Source organism: Amphiura filiformis, chromosome 1 (genome assembly GCF_039555335.1).
Source record: "Amphiura filiformis chromosome 1, Afil_fr2py, whole genome shotgun sequence".
Lineage (NCBI taxonomy): Eukaryota > Metazoa > Echinodermata > Ophiuroidea > Amphilepidida > Amphiuridae > Amphiura > Amphiura filiformis.
Genome location: NC_092628.1, coordinates 77945226 through 77962874, shown reverse-complemented (window position 1 = coordinate 77962874; position 17649 = coordinate 77945226). Strand labels below are relative to the sequence as shown.

The window sequence follows — 17649 nt, the reverse complement described above, 5'->3', positions numbered from 1 at the left end:
TCAAACACTTGAATGACTCGGATGACAAGAGAGTGAGAGAGTCAGTGTCCATGATTCGCTGGCTTTCTTACCACAAATGAATCCAATTTTCAATCATCATTTTAAATAAAGTTATTTGCACACCACTTCCAAGTCAATAATTTAAAAATCTTCCAAGTTTGAAATATAAAACAAAGTCACAAAGTGTACACGGACAATTAAAATATCATGTCACAAAGCTTGTGTTTTACACTGATTCACTAGTACTTTTTATTGCATAAGTGTTCATATTGGATAGGTATGAACACTTTAAAGTACAACATACAATATATACAGTACATACTTTACATGCATGAATCAATTTTATACATAAGTATTATTGCCAATTGAATACATCAATTTTGTATACACAGTATACTACCAATAGGTTCTATGACCATACTTAACATAAAGAGCTTGTTTCCAAACCATGTTAAGTATCATACAACCGCATGTTTCTCATTTACTTGTGTGATACAGTCACAATTACAAGTTTGACATGAGTTGTACCATCAACAAGCCATTATTTACCACAACAATGCTGCTTAACAATATGCAGACTATTGTTCTCATTTGGGAACCAAATGCCTCACATAGTATTGTTACTGTGCATCCATCCAATGTTTGCTTTGTAATGGTGCATCCAACTGAAATTACTATACCTATAGCATCACAACCCATTGCAATATCGCACAGGTAAATCAGAAACATGTGTTTGTGGACTTAACACGGTTTGGAAACAAGCTCTTCATGTATCAAACACTTATTGCAGTAAAATTAGTGAAACAAACAATTGCAGTTATTGAATTAAAAACCATCACTATCAGCATGTTTAAACTGAGCAACACACATAAAATCTCCTGTACCACAGAAATCAATTACAATATTTCTGATATATCTATGATGTTTGACAGAGTTTAGTATTTCTGATATTCAGATTATGTTGCTGTGAGCCTGTGTGCAAACACACTATATAGCATGTCTAGTCTCAAGTTGAAAGTAATGCTATGTTGGATTTTACAGTGGCAGATTTGAATAGCGTTCGCTAATCTAATCCGCGGGGCAGATACATCCATGTAGTGGGGCTATTTGTCTGTACACTGGCGACGCAACAGCGTAAATGCACTGATTTGAATCTGCCACTGCCAAATCCAACATGGGGTACTCTCAACTTGAGATGAGACACACTATAATAATACTGTTTCTTGCATAATGCTTAAATTAAGGGTTCAATTTAGCACTGTTTGGCTGCTACTACCCTGTTATTTTCATCACCACCTTTTCCCTTATTATTATCCTAGCAAATGCATAACATGCGCCAGTGTGAAATTGAGTTTTGTCGCTACATTCACAAGTTTGACCCAATAGAGCTCCAATGTACCGTAATACAATACGTCAAAATAAACTCTTCATTGTAAACAAGTAGTGCTATGGTATATGAAGCAACAAATGTATCCAAGCTATATATTTTGTTTGACTTGTTCAAAGAACTTTTTGAATGGAAAACTATTTGCATTTGGTAGGATAATCCCCCCCCCACCACTTAAGTAGCTTTGGAATTACAAAATTTCAGAATTACTTAACTGAGACAAAAGTGCACCAGAATTTGCAATAATGGCCCATGCACCCAACTGGTCTGTAGCCCCACTGGCTATGCCACTGCAACAGCTTGAGAAGCAACATAATATTGTAGTAAAATACATACCCTGTATTTTTTTACTTTAGCTTGTATCTAATGGAAATTGTTAACAAGATCAGGCAATAATTTTCATGAGTAAATTGGGCTATTTGAGTTGAAATCCATGCATCCCCGGGAGTGTGAATTTCAAATGGGGTTACCTAAATGGATGACTCCATTTGAAATCTAAACTCACTGGTGTATGGATTTCAATTGGAATGGCCCATTTTCCTCTACCCTTTACATATGCAAGTAACCTTCTGAATCATGCATGCATGTAGCTGAAGTGGCAACATGCATTCAAATGTATAGACAAGCCTAAGGCTGAAAAAAAAATAGAAGTATACTATATGTGGTATACGGTATTCGCTCATTCGATCAGGCCGAGTTCACATAGGAGTATACTATGTGAACTCAGCCTGATCGAATGAGCGTAAAGGGGAATAACGTATACAGTATACTTCTATGTGATCACAGCCTAAAGAGCATTATTTAACAATATCTGATAGCATTGAAACAGAAGACAAACCCTACAATACCGTATTTGTCAAATAAACGCCTCGGGCGTTACATTTTCAAACGGGGCGTTTATTCAAGGTCAATTTTAGAACGATAATTCCCGTTAAAATCATTAAGTAAACTTAAAACTCACGCTATAATGACGAACTATGAACTAGAAACACTGACTTCTGGTTCACTTCCGGGTTTCCAATCCAGCCAAAAAGCGACGCTATTATCGACCATCAGTGGCGGATTTAGAGGCGCGCACTGCGCGCCTCTATTTTTTGCAGATCGGCGCCTGACTCTGTGTATTTTTGCAGAGCGGCGCCTGACTTTGTGTGGGCGCCGAGCCGCAGCAGCGGCGGTGGTGGCTCGGCGCCCCCTCTATTGAAAATTCCTGGATCCGCCCCTGACCATGTGTGCAACTTGGTAAGCTTACTACACAAGATAGCATAGAAATATCAGCATTTTTGAAACATCTTGGTTGAAAAAAGTGGCGGGGCGTTTATTTGAGGGGGAGGGGCGACTATTTGACGAAATACGGTATGTACATTTAGATATATAATCTAAAACAAATCTAAAAATGGATGGCTACCTGGTTGATTTTACTATCTAGAAATCCTGCGGATATTCATGTAATGTAACATGAAACAAATTACTGTCACAAAAGCTTATACATGAAACTTAACCTTTGTATTCATTTCATGATTATTACACATGTTCAGTGTGAGATTAATAATAATATACAATTTCGTTAATATCAGTTTCAATGTTATTGAATACCATTTATTACAGCCAGCTGTACTTCACCCATGACTTCAAGGTTTTTGGAAAGTAATACTACATATAAGCATGGGTTCATTGCAAAATGCCAATTTGAATAATCTTTCCTGTGTCTAGCATTGATCACACTCCACTGGACTTACGTGGACACTTGGGAATAGTTTATGGGGTAAAGCAATATACATCGATACTACTGTCACATGTTGGTATTCTTGTCTGATTATATTACCATAGTTTTCATGATTATTCTAAACAAGCTAATTGGTATTGGTTACATACAAATATTCAACTTTGAGATGCTCATTACACTGCAACTGCTGAACATGTACTACTACTGATGTCAGAAAAATACATAAATTAATTATCTTTTTTAAATATCATTGTAACATAAAATTTTTAAAAAAATTATTAAAAGGTAATTAGTCCTGTATTATTCTTGAATCTGGAGAAGTGCACTACATACATGGATTATCGGTGGGAGTCCGAGGAACTGAAACATCAATAATATCTTTGGTGTGTATGTTCTATAAAAATAGAGGTTGTGACAGGGAAAACCTCAGCTACATCAGAGGCACATTAGGCTAAATCAGAGGCACATTAGGCTCCATCCTAGTTGTATGCACAATGGCAATCATTTTACTGCACAACATTCTTTAGTCCCAGGCACTTTTCCTGCTCCTTGGATATGACTGAAAGCAAAATCATAAAGAAACAAAATCATCAATGCATTGATAATGGCAATGAACAATTGGTAAATATGCTATAAGCAAAATAACTTTGAAAGGGAATGTCTTTTTACTGTGAAGTACATTAAAGCAAAATCAAAACAGTGGATCAGAATTGACAACTACTATGAGAAACCACACACACCCACCCACCCCACACAGGTATAAACACCGGCAATCATGGACAGAAGTAAACACATCCTAGCATTTTTAGCGTGAATAGTTATTTATATATATGGGTAGAGAATGCAAAATTCAGAAACATTGTTTGGACCAGAATAATGCACATTAAACTAAAATTTCACACTTGGTCTTCAGTCATACTCAAGTTTTTAATGACAATCAAATCTTGCATACTATGCTCTCTGCTGAGCCAATATTATTTTTCATAATCTATATCACTACCTCCAGTCAGCAGCACTAACTTTTTTGAAGCACATTATGTGCTGCATTGGCTTAGCATTGTTTGTTGAGTGTGCTCATGTGCTACTTTATTCGCACATGTAAAAGTACAAGCACCAAGTAACGATAAGCTAACGCAGAACTTCAAAGCTAGTGCCGCTGACTGGAGGTAGATAAATAGACCATAGACCAAGTATCTATCGTAGTCAAAGTATAAGCTATTATACTAAATGTTTTTCAAATTCCAGTTATTTCTTAGAGCAAAATTCATACAAGTAATCCTCACCTTTGGTTCAAAATCATCTAATGACATTCTGGAAGCTTCTTGTCGTAATAATTCTTCATATTCTCTTTCTGCAGCTGCTTCTGCTTCTAATTCCTGCTGATTTAATTTCCGTGCTGACGCCACACGCTCTTTTCTTTCTGTCATCTAATGAGAAACACAAGCAAAACATATATATTTTCATTTTACACAATGTAGTTCATTTATATTTTTATTTTATTTTTATAAGCAAGCAGCTCATGGTTGTTAAAATATAGATCAAGCTTAGGTGATGCCATTTAGGCTCAGACCATAATTTTTTGGTATACCTGTACATGTATACCTTTGTTCTACAATCAGATTTTCTTCGAATAAGTCTGCAATCATTAAAATTGAGTTATCATAATATTGCAATCTCATTGTTCAATTGTATAGGAATATTTCAAAAATCACAATAACCCATAATACTAAAATTATATTGATAACATACTTTTGTGATATTATGAAATTTCATGATGCCCCATTTAAAATATTTCCTAACGTTTTTGCTACCTATTTTTGCCAATATTTCAATTAAAACTTCTAGATATTAGGACAATAAGTGCATCAGATCATCATCATCATCATATCACATTTTGTTCAAACAAAAATTTTAGATGGACTGAAGCATAAAATGAGAACGGCTATGATGTAACATGGTCTCATACTTTGCCATTCTACAAACCTGAGCTTCAAATTCTCTCTTTGTTTCCTGTTTTCTCCTCTCTTCTTCTACTTTGTCTCTAGCTGTCATTTGCTGTACAACCTCAAGTTCTCTAAGTAATTCTTCTCTTCTCTGTAAAGATTCTTCCTGCCGTAATCTGTTTGATTCCATACGTTTCTGGATCTGATAGTGCCGACCTTGTAAGACCTAGTTAACCATTGAAAAACAAGGTGAAATTAACTTCTTAAAAGTACAGGCAAATATAGCATGTAGAATAATACGCCACAATGTAAGCTCAAATAAAATAATTTGCCTTTGAATTGGTTAAGGAATGATGAAATGATTTATCTTATCAGCATTCAGGGCCATTAGGTCTTTAGATCAGCCCTCCAACATAGACACACATACATACATACAACATTTCACTATTTATAGTAAGATTTAAGTTACATACATACCTCAGACATAAGTCTTTCTCTTGCTAGCCGTTCCCTTTCCCACTCTGCTTCACGTTTTTGCCATTGTCTAGCAGCTTCATCTCTGTTAAGAGAAAATGATTAAGGTTCCAAATGTTTAGAGGTTAATGACTGTATCGGTTGTTTTGAGGGTATTGTGAAAAATCTAAAAAAATTTAAAACTCTTCCTATAGGAGCCAAACATTGTAAAAATGGTGATGAACCTACACCTTTATAGTGGCATATACACAAAAGACAAGTTAATGGAAGGGCACATAGGCGTTAGGTGTAGATTCATCATGACTGGAACTGGTGTACGTACATGTTGAATTCATTACTTTAAAGGAACTGGGCTAAACATTGCTGTTTTATTCTGTAGTTTTATCACTGATCAATAGAGAAATAAACTTAACCAAATCGATCTTCTCGAATGCCTGATGTTGAGTAGCAATGACTAACTGAAATCATTCCTCATGAAATAATCATGTGAATTAGACATATTTTGAGCTTGATTTTGTTGTTGAAAGGGGTTATCTATGTTACAAAGTGGTTCATCAGAAATTACTAACAATGATGCACCAGATGCGTGACCATCTGCATATTTTTATACTACTCGGGCAGATAAGCCTGCCCTCACGATATAAAAATGTGACGTGTATTGGTCCAGTGTTTTTAATTTCTGATGAACAAATGTGTAACACGATTGAATCCCTTAAAAACATATCAAGTCAGTAGTACTTACTGATAAAGCATATCCAATTCAGCTTCCCTAGCCTTCTCCAATTTAATTTGCTCCTCTACCACTTGTTTCATCCAGGCAGCATCAGCTTTGGCCTGATCTTGTCTGGCTGTCTGTACTGCTTTGTCTACTTCCTCTTTCTCTGCTAAGGATTCTAAAATCTTACGATCCAGCTCCTATATGTATGCAGATAAATTAAAACATATATAGGAAATTGTTAGCTTATCAGGTGCACCTGAAAAGTCCATATTTCCTCCGATAAAACAGCTTAATTGTTGGTAAATCTAACGGTTCAGAAATTTAATTTTTCATTAAAATTATTATTTATATCCATAGTTTCGCTTAAATTTGTATATATTGTATGTGATCGACATTGTATTTTACCCAGAATCAGCTTTTCCTCTACCATTTTACAAACAGAATTGCTCAGGGTTGTAATTTTTCCCCCCCAGTGATTTATTCATCATAAAAAGAGTAAAAAACCAAAACATTTTTTGGGTATACCCCCTTTCCTATTCCCCGATCCCTCATGTTCGCTAAAAAGATTGTGCCCCGAGCCAGCACTCTAATTTGATAGTAAAATTAGTCGGCACTCAACTTGGTCTAGCTACAACCCTGGAACTGCTAGATTGTATGTGGTCGACATTGTCTTTTACCCAGAATCAGCTTTTTCTCTACCATTTTACAAACAGAACTGCTAGATGAAATGTCCTGTTTGATCACAGTATGATTATAGAACCAGCTGTATTACATGGAATTGATTTTATATCAAGCAGTAACAACAACAACAACAAACAATAACAACAACCACAACAACAATAACAATAACATTAACAAAAAGATGTTATAATAATTATTTCTAATGACATGTGCAATTTAAAACAAATTTATCTAAAAAGTTTTTCCCACCAAGGTGTGCAGGCATTTTCACATTGTAATTTAAATAAAACAATGGGCTGATCCATTTAAAATCCACACTACCCCTGTGGAAGATTTTGGAAATATCTTCCACAGGGGGAGTATGAATTTCAAATGGAATTAGCACATCAAATAGGCAGCTCTATTTGATTTCATACGCCCTCTGAAAAAGATTCAACCTGAATCTTCCACAGAGGGAGCAGGGTGAGTTTCAAAAATAGTTGGTTATGCTCATTCCATGTCCAAAATCTTTCACAGGGGTAGTGTGGATTTTAAATGGAATGGTCCAATCATCCAATATTTTGGTGTTTAATAGTTTTGTTGCTAGACCCATATTCAAACAATCACATACATGTATTTATGGTTTATTGGGATTGAGTACACTAACAAAACCTACCAGAGCTTCTTGGACCTGCTGGGCTTTCCGTCTTAGCTGAGCTTTGTACTGTCTTTTCAAGACTCTGCCTAATTCAGACCTCTTCCTGTGTGTCTCCAACTCCTTTCTTTCTTCCTCAAGCTTCCCAATTTCCCATTCCTGCTGTTGAAGGGAATCTTGTTCATGCTTTAACCTCTCTGCCTATTAAAACAAAGATCAATACAGATTAACAGATATTATTTTGCTTTCATTCACTTTCACACCAATGTTTTTTCCGATCCTTTTCCTCTACTTAGTGAGCACCATAGATATAAAATAGGATACAAAATAAGACACTAAAATTAGAGTGTTTTTCAAAATTTGTTTCAAATGAAACCTTTAAACTAAATGTCCAGAAAAATCAAAGTATGTCCATTCCTAACAAAAAACATGGTAAACAAAAACATGGTGAATTGTGGTAACCACATCAGAAGCGTATGAGCTATCCTATGGGGCATTGTTATTCACATTTTTGCTCCTCATATCAAAACCGCTGGAGCAATGCAACTCAAAATTTGGAAACATAATGTTTCAATGGTTACAGCCTCAATGTAAGTTAGACACCATAACATGACAATATTGGACCATGTCCCGTTAACTCAAGAAGAAACAAGTAAAGACAGTCATCATTTGTTTATTTTCTTTAACAAAAATATGACATTCTTACCTCTGCTTCTCTGGATTTTAGTTCTTTAACTTGGTCTTTGAGTTGCCCTGCAAGTTCCTTTTCTTCCTCTAATTTTGCTTCTTGTTCCAACCGTTCTTTCTCTAATGCTGCTTGTCTTTCCAATTCCATCTGGGCTTCATATCTTCGTTGTTCTTCTCTTGATGATGCTAGTCTCTCTTCCTGTTCTTCCACTTGTTTACCCCAACCTTTGATTACATGCTTTTCATGGTGCTCACGTTCTATCTGTGTGAAGGAACATTTACAATGATCATCAGAGGAAAACAATTATCTGGCATCACAAATTCTCATCTTGAGACAAATCAAAGGTTTTGCTTTATAGCAGTTGACAGATGTTTACAGCCAAGACAAAATCAAGGTGCATTACAATTTTTAAAAGAGAAATGTAAATAACATATAATAAATGTATTGAATGTCAGATTTTGTTGCACAAGTCTAGAATATTATTCACATATGTTTCATGACATTATAGCAGTCCTATTAACTATTCAAAGAGAAATGTAAATGCATATTGATAGAAAAAACATGGTTAAGGATCAAGAAGGGAACAACTCTATTACAACATCACTTATTTTCCCCTGAAGATGGGCTTCATTTTATATGGGTTCTGTTGTTCAAATTCAACATACTGTACCCATTTACATGCAGATTGTCTTTTAGAAAGAAAGAATACATCTAGATAAGACAAATCATACAAGCATAACAGTATATAAATGTGGAAAACTTCTTAATGACCAGTAGCAGAAAAATCACACAAGTAGTCAAGGACTAACCTGTGATAGAAACACTCAGCATTTGCTTACTTTCAAGGATTTCTTTTTCAGATGTTTAATTTGCTTATAAAAGTGAAATTGTTTAAACATGTTATACTACTAAAGACTGCAGTAATCTGTGATGTTATAACACTTTAATCTCCTGCTGAATGAATCATCTTTCAAGTGTGTTTTATTGATATTTCATACTTGAACTTCCCCTCCTCCCTTGCTCATCGCTTACCTTTTTCAGGTCGGGATTATTACGTTTCCAATGTTCATACAATTTGTCATCAGCAATCTAGAGAACAAAATCGAAACAAAAATATCCACATTAGGTTCTAAAGCAAATTGACCACTCTCCCAGAGGCTAAATGTAATCATCTTTGCTGGTATCAATTTTGTAATATAAAATGCTTTTCCATAGAAAAGTTACTCTATATCTTATCATTACATATAATTTGGGATTATTTCAGAGATTTTAAGGGTAAACTTTTGGTTTGTGGTTAGCATTAAGACTGACCTGCATTTATGGTTCTCTGGAAAAGTTGGACTGTAGACGTCTCAGAAACAGAGTGCTTCAACGGAAGTGTACTTTGTGAACTAATTATACATTTCTAATGTGATCTGTGAAAACCCTTTACATGGTGACATTTTTGGCGCCCTCTACGGAGGCGCCAAAATATAGGCATGACTTTGTGATTCTTTGTGAAAAGCTTCTAATTTCACTCTTGCTAGATTGACTTCGCAATTGTTTTGCTAAAATTATGCCCAGCTCAGAAATAAAACCACAATTTGCTTGGATTTTATTTTATTATTGTTTTCTGATATGCACAGGATAAAATGGTGAGCGATATTCTTTGTTTAAAATACAAAATTAGGATTTATAAAAACACCAAATAAATCCTGACCTTTGTATGGGTTCAACCAGTTTACCGTGTGCCTTAGAAACCCGATAGACGGTGACATTTGACCATACACTAGGATCCACAACATGCTCATCTATCATGGGAACAGTTCTTAAGCCCTAATACATTTGTAGGCCTACTTTCATCCTTTGAAAATTTGGGTACACAAACTCATACTCTGCAACTTGAGGTCAAATTTTGCACTATATGATTATGTAATTGAGGTTATTGGACTATGCCATTGGGATGAGACTATTGTGGTCCATAGTGATAAGATCAATTATAAACGAGGACTCTACTGATGGCTTTTGTTTGCTAATTACCATAGAATCTATATAGCGGTTATTGCCAAAGTTGCAATATGGTGGCACAATTGGGCGGAAAACTGTATGCAAACAACACGGCATATTAATTATACATGTTCTACATTGTTGTATTTTAAAACACTGAAGACCAAAATTGACGTTATTGCCATGATTGGATCATGGAGGTAGTAAGCCTACTACAACTCTGGCGGAAATTCGTTCCCACACCAGGGCCACACCAGCACGTTCTGGTGTTAAAAGCACGCAATCGGAGCTAAATATGGGATAGTTCCGTACTATTTTGTATAATAGTTTCAAATGCACATTCGGATTACTCTTGCCCCTTCCCCCCCCCCATTTTCCAATGTTGGGAGACTGTAATGTAGAAATGATGACGATTTTGTCCAAATCAACATTGCAATAGGGGAGCGGGAAGGATGTTGGCCAATTAACGCTTCAGGTGTGGCAACATTTTTCGCCAAGGTTGTAGCTATACTACCTCCATGATTGGATTAAGTAAATAACTAAATCCTGTTATCTACCCAGCAATGTTTGCTTATCATAATAATTGTAACAAACTGTAGACAGAAAAGGCAAACAGACAGAAATTTAGAGTTTTAAATTAGAGAGTTGACAGGAAGTTGTAAGAGTTAAATTGTTATGGATATGATTGGTGTAAGAACGAAAAAGTTGAATGTCAGATCAAAGTCATCCGAGGTGAATTAAGTAATGTCAATCACAAATTGTTACAGGTCATTTGAGGTGGACTAAGTTTATATTTGGATTGTCAGAACACCTTCCCCAATCAGACACATTTCTCTTGTTTGGCTTGACTTTGCAAAGAGCGCCTAATTTCGGTCTTGCTAGATTTACTTCGCAACTGTTTTGCTTAAAAGTATGCCCAGCTTAGAAATAAACCACAATTTGCTTGGATTTGATTTTATTATTGTTTTCTGATATGTTCGGGATAAAATGTTGTGCGATATTCTTTGTTTAAAATACAAAATTAATGGACTTCTTTCTATGCTAATATTACATTATTGTTTTAAAGAGAAAAAAAGTATCCAAACAGTTGGGCGCCCATTCCTTTTTTAAAGGAATTTTTATTTATTCTTGAGTTTTGTAGACAAAAAAACATGGAAATTTAGAACTCTTTTTAAAAATGTTTTCATTTTTTTACCTGTGACTTCAACATCAAAAGTTATGAGCAAAGAAGGATTGAAAAAAGAGAAATATTTAAAAGAGTTTTAAGTTATTATCTTTATAAAACAAAATAGGATAATTTGTCATGTGTAGGGTTTTCACAGATCACATCACATCACATCATATTTCCATATCATGCGGTGAGACGATTCAATCTATTCTTATACCGTATTTCGTCAAATAAACGCCCCCGGGGGAATTACATTTTCCCAAGGGGGACGTTTATTCAAGGTCAATTTTAGAACCATAATTCCCGTTAAAATCATTAGGTAAACTAAAAACACACGCTAAAATGACGAACTATGAACTAGAAACACTGACTTCTGGCTCACTTCCGGGTTTCTGATCCAGATTTTTGCCAATTATTGACGCTTATTATGGACCATGTGCTAACTTGGTAAGCTTACTACACAAGATAGCATGGAAATATCGGCATTTTTGAAACATCTTGGTTGAAAAAAGTGGTGGGGGCGTTTATTTGAGGGGGGGGGGGGGCAACTATTTGACAAAATACGGTATTCCATTGTTACCTTTTTCCTAGATGATTCTCTGCTTGTTTTTAACTCTTCACTTCTATCTTTCATGGATTCCATTCTACTGTAGTTATCAAAAGATAAACCTTTCAGCTCAGCTTCATACATCTCTCGTTCCTCTTGTAGTAGCTGTTGTAACTTGTCTTGTCTTTGTTTCAACTGCATTGCTTTCCTTTCTTTTTGATTCCTCATCTTGTAAGCATCCATACTGTGAAGAAAACACACATTGACTTTAAGTCCAAGGACACTTATCTTATGACAATATTGACATGAACTTTTGCCACTCATTTAGGTCAAATTGATTTACCTTAGTGAAGGTAGTATACCTGTCATAGAACATAAACATTCACTCCTTGTTAGTGGTAAGTACTACAGTTTGGCAAGAAATTGTTCAAGGAATGTTCAGTTCAGTCTCATTTCTTGTTTAGGGCCTCCTTGATCAATAAGGCAATAATGTCTAATGATATGCACAGCACAGCAGCAGATAGGTGTATCCCATCATGCTCTGCAGTACCACAGTAGAACTGCACATGCCATAGAAAGTGTACACAAAATCCCTCACTTCAACTTTCAATTACTCGCTTATATCAGGGAAGTTAAGACTTTTGTTTGAAAAAATATGATCTCCAAAGTATTGTGAAACATTCCATAGCTCTCAATATCTAAGCCGCTCTTAATTATGTTTTGTATGTATTTGCTATGGAGCAAGCAGATGCTGTGAATGAAATGTGTTTTAATGGACTTCCAACAAAATATAAAAATAGCTTCAACTGCGCTGAAATCTCTGATCTTCACAAAATGCATGAGTTACAACTGACCCCATACCAGTATCTCAGCTAGTGCATGGTGTAGCCAAGGGGAGCTGCCCCCTGTGGGGCATCTTCTCTCCTCTCCTGTAAAATGTAGGCCTAGTTTGACCAGTTTTGTCACAATTTGCACACATTGACAATTACATTCCCTCCCTTGTCCCACTGGAAAATCTTGGCTACACCACCAATCCCTACCCACCAATTCCTCATGTTGATATATCTTGCAGCCTCAATAAACCTCATAGTCTTTGTTGTCCGGTCTGTCTCACAGACTCGCACTACTAACCTGTCATGAAAAGACTGATCTGATGACCATGCATTTTGCTTTGTAGCTCTCACTTCTGATTTCTGGAAGTATTGTGCATTTGCTCCCCACTTCTCTCTGAAATCCTCTTCATTTTGCCGTCTTTGCACCATGGATCGTTCTGTTATGTTCTTATAACGGGATGTCCAGTAAGAAGGCAATGTAGGCAATGCCATGATAGTATAATTCTCTCAGAAAATAAAAGTTGTTCACTCTTGATTTATAGTATGTGTAGACTATGGCTAGCCTGCATGAAAATAACAATACATATTTTAAAACCATATAAATTCAGGTCAACCATTGTCTAAAATAGGGTAGACCTACAACATCATATTAAATGTTTCTGCATGTCACACTTAAAAAGTCAAGTAGAACATAATAAAATTTACATAAATGCATGATTATATAATTTACAGTGTGGATTTATGAGTCTCTCTGTTAATAAAACTACCATACTTCTATCTGGGAAATGCACACAACAAATTCCCATTATGATATAATTACGCGACGGTGGGATCATGGATGTTTCTAACTCATGCACTACACTGGGTTTCAGAGAAGAATGGCACTCCCTTGCTCAGATTGACGCGAGCGCCCTGCCCCTGTTAATGAGCGACATACGCGGATCTAATCATCTTTGAGTGTGTTCACTTTAGGGTATGCCCAGCGAGGTCACGTCACACTCGGTGTGACGTGCCCTGAACTCCAAATAACTTTCGCAAGCGACAGACAAATTGCAGGAAAGCGTGCCAATTTAAGCTTCTTGTAATATCTATTGCACATAACATACGAAGTCATAAACTTACAAACTTCAATATGCACTTCAAATACAGCAGGACAGCTGTTAATTATTACCGATTCTGGAGAATAACTTACATAATCTTCAATTTCATGGAATCCCGTTGCTCAGAATTGCAAATGTCATTTTTATCTGTCAAATGCGCTGTGGATGTGCTCAGAGATTTTATGATATACTCCATAAATCACAGGTGTGAAACTGACTTTATACCACTCGCTCGCTTTCGCAGGAAAAAACCTCCGGCTACCTCGTGGCATGACGTCATCATGGACGGTACAAAATTTCCGATGGGCGCCTTATTTATTTATAACCCGCTTTGTGATTGGTTGCAAACACCATTCATCGTAATCGTAAGCCAATCAATGAACGCGACGGCCTTTTACGGTATGAATTAATGTGACCCGCCAGTAAAGTACGTCTAACCTGATTGGTTTACAAAACTACTTTGATAATTGCTAAGCCAGTCAGCGTGCTCGATGCTTAACAACCTGGTTGTAGAGGTTTTCTTTTTTTTTTAAAGAGGCGAATTCACGTGCTGATCTGGACTGCCTTACTAGCCTGCATCTCGTTTCGGCCAAAGAACGTCTGTAATACATACCTGTTTTTAATGACTTTGCAACAATGTTTCTATTGTCAGCAATAACAGCTTGCATTCATACTTTTGAGTTTATATGGTGAATTTTCGTACACATCATAAATAAGTGAAATCAGAATATCCTGAAAGGAATTTAGGTAACAAATTGAACAACACTGACCTCGCAGCAGAGTATAATGTTTTCATGTAAACATGGCGTCATTAGACATTTTTAGCCTACGTTTCGTATCCTACTATCGGATCGTTGAAACAAGAAAATCTCATTCCCCGGCCTCATTCACGAATTCACTCACCTTCCTACATCACCAGTTGAAATAAAACTCGAAACATCCCGTGTTATTCCTCAAAACTACATACACCTTCATTAATAAAAAATTGAAAATCCTAGTAGAAACCGTTATCGAAAATTGTTTGATATAAAACGTCAACAAAAGTAATTTTCCTGAAGAGTAGATACCTCGTGTCAAAATGGCGGCTTGCAGTCGCATCCCCTGCTTTGCCCAGGTCACGGTCTGTCTACGTGACGAACAGTCAGGGTCAGAGGACAGCGCAACCTGTCTGCTGCCATGCCGTAATATATGCACCTAATATGGGCATAATGGCTCCGCCCAATATACGGCGCTGTCAATCATCCTTATTCACAATCGCCTTTGTCGAACAGACTTTTACGCAGGTAAGAGCTCACGCTGTCCTCACTTTAGCGATTAGGAGCGACGAGCTTCAGGCCGACACAAGCTGGTTGTGTAGGAGACTATCATCGTGATGCCCACATTGGAACCATTGGATTACTGAAGAAATATTCATACCAGGACTGAAGCAAATGTGGCCATTTCTATGTTTGTACCGGGCAAGTACCGGACATATTTCAACACGGAGCTAGCGGAGATAACTGCAAATTCATCCAAAGGTAAGCAAAGGGTTGGGGATCGCATTTTTAACTTTAACTAAACTGTTTCGGAGTTAAGGAACGCTAAAAGTAGACCATTTTCGGGGCTGTATTTGGTGTACATGTGACGCTTTGAACAGAGTAAAAACGACCATTTATTCGCTATTGCTGATATATACTCGCCGAATCATGTACCAATACACAAGGTATTGGTACATGAGATCAGGTATAGTGCTGATCCAGCGATTGAGTATAAATTGAGCATGACTTCTGCTATCGCAGGTGCAATAACAATTACATCGACACAATCAGTGACATTTACACAATGGAATAATGAATTATTTATGACATGCATGGGCTGGATTTTACGATCGAGGTAAGGTTTTCGGCCTGTCCCTGCGTGAATATCATTAGTTAAATTCAGCATCAAAGATACTTGCGATGACCAGTTTTTGCGGACACTTTGATAACAGGTAACTTTTATAGGTCGAGATGACTTTTAAAGAGGGCGAGATGGCCGAGCCTTGGGTTGGCCTTAGGTGAAAATTCTCCTTCCTCCCAAAAAGTTCCTATATGGTCGGGAATCCTTCAATTAAGTTCAGTTTCATCACAGAATTTAATTGTAGAATTTCTTCTCCCCCATACACTGCTTAGCACGTGCAGATATAAGTAGTGTGTGTGCGATGTCCGTGGTTCGGAAGTCACGTAAAGCCGTTGGTCCCGTGTTCAGGAGGATTCATCCCTGTGCACGTTAAAGTGTCAGAGCTATTCGAAAAGAGAAGGGGATCATCCCGGTTCTGATATCTGCACTCAGTCCTAGGTTCCTGGATAAAGTTGGCGATTAATAATACAGCTAAGTCTGGATATGCCGACTCAACCAAGAAGAAGAAGAAGAAGGTCATAGGGTAGAAACAAAATATACATTTTGTTATAGGCCTAAAATGTTTACAAAAATATATTGGTCCATACGTTGTGCATGTATTCAGTTGTTCGACGTATAACTTTAGGGTGCGATCTGCGCTGACAAACAATTTCACACACAATCGGCCAAGATTATTGGTCTGTTGCTAGTGCCGTACTATTACGTAGGTATACTAGGTGAATTCAAATTTGACATCAAATTGCATCATTTTATATATCAAATTAAAGCCCTTGAGTAAACTAAGCCAAAACTGAAAACCTTTTTTCATAGCACTTTCCGTAGCAAAGTTACATCTTGTCAAAGATTGACTTTCATCAAAAAGATTCAGCTAGCAAAATTCCCTAAAACGGCATTTCGGGGTGTTTCTAGATCTTAGTCTCATGGCGATGAGCAGCTTTTATTAATGGAACTGCTATCAAAATCCTCTAAAATTCCATGTGCGACTTGATTATCACCATAAAAATCATATATTTGGGTCAAGTGAAGTATAGAAAACATATTTATGTAGGTTTCCTTCACCCACCTATTCTCAAAAAAAAAAATTCAAATTTCTATGTAAATATGCATTGTGTTGGGGCCCCGGTCTCGGCGAATTCGCTGACTAGAAAATGTGTTAACTAAGGTTTGCCTAGGTTACCTATATTACGCTGACTTTCGTATTCGGCGAGGAGGACGATTTCGACCTCCTGGTTTGTTTACAAACAGAGAGGTAGACATAAGACCGTTCCGCTTGTCCAAACACTCTAGTATCAGAAGGATGGTCCGCAATAGCGTGATTCACGTAACATGAATAGGGATTAAAAAGCTGTCACGTAGAACCATCCATGTGCTTCTATTGTCCAATTTGCCATCAAGATTTCATATGGATTGGAAACAGTTCAGACCCAGTACACGATCATGTCAGAAATTAATATTTTGTCAAACGATTGATTCAGCCAATCACAACAACACTTCCGTGATTACGCTCTGCACGCTCTCGAAATGTAAACAAGTGCCGTTCTTCTCTACTAGCTCTGACAAAAACTTCATCAACATTCATTAAATTTATAAGACCTCATTTTAGGTAAGCTTAAGCTTAGAATTTGACTTAGTCACTGAATAATAATTGTCATTTTTGATATGTAAAAACTTACTAGTCTCTTCTTTCTGATGGATTAATATTGAACACCAGTGAAGTAACGGTTAATGTCAGAAATTATGAAAAATCAAGACCATTTTCACAGCATCAGCACAGCTTTCCGTTTCCAACGGTGATTATGTAACGTTCTGTTGATGTAATTGGTCAGCGATAAATAACATTTTAGATAAAATATAATTACATATAATCGTGACATTAAATTGGCATTAAA

At 36.6% G+C, this 17649-nt stretch overlaps 1 protein-coding gene across 1 annotated transcript; it reads right to left on the bottom strand.

The window, feature by feature from the left end:
- Positions 1-3576: 3576 nt before the first annotated feature.
- On the bottom strand, positions 3577-17553 carry LOC140153798 (trichoplein keratin filament-binding protein-like). The gene is made up of 11 exons (XM_072176656.1): positions 17434-17553; positions 13081-13345; positions 11983-12193; positions 9281-9337; positions 8267-8509; positions 7582-7761; positions 6270-6442; positions 5531-5612; positions 5094-5279; positions 4394-4537; positions 3577-3669 (listed from the first exon to the last, which is right to left on the bottom strand). Exons 2-11 carry the CDS (start codon positions 13272-13274, stop codon positions 3634-3636), a joined length of 1506 nt encoding a protein of 501 aa, XP_072032757.1. The 5' UTR covers positions 13275-13345; positions 17434-17553; the 3' UTR covers positions 3577-3633.
- Positions 17554-17649: the final 96 nt, after the last annotated feature.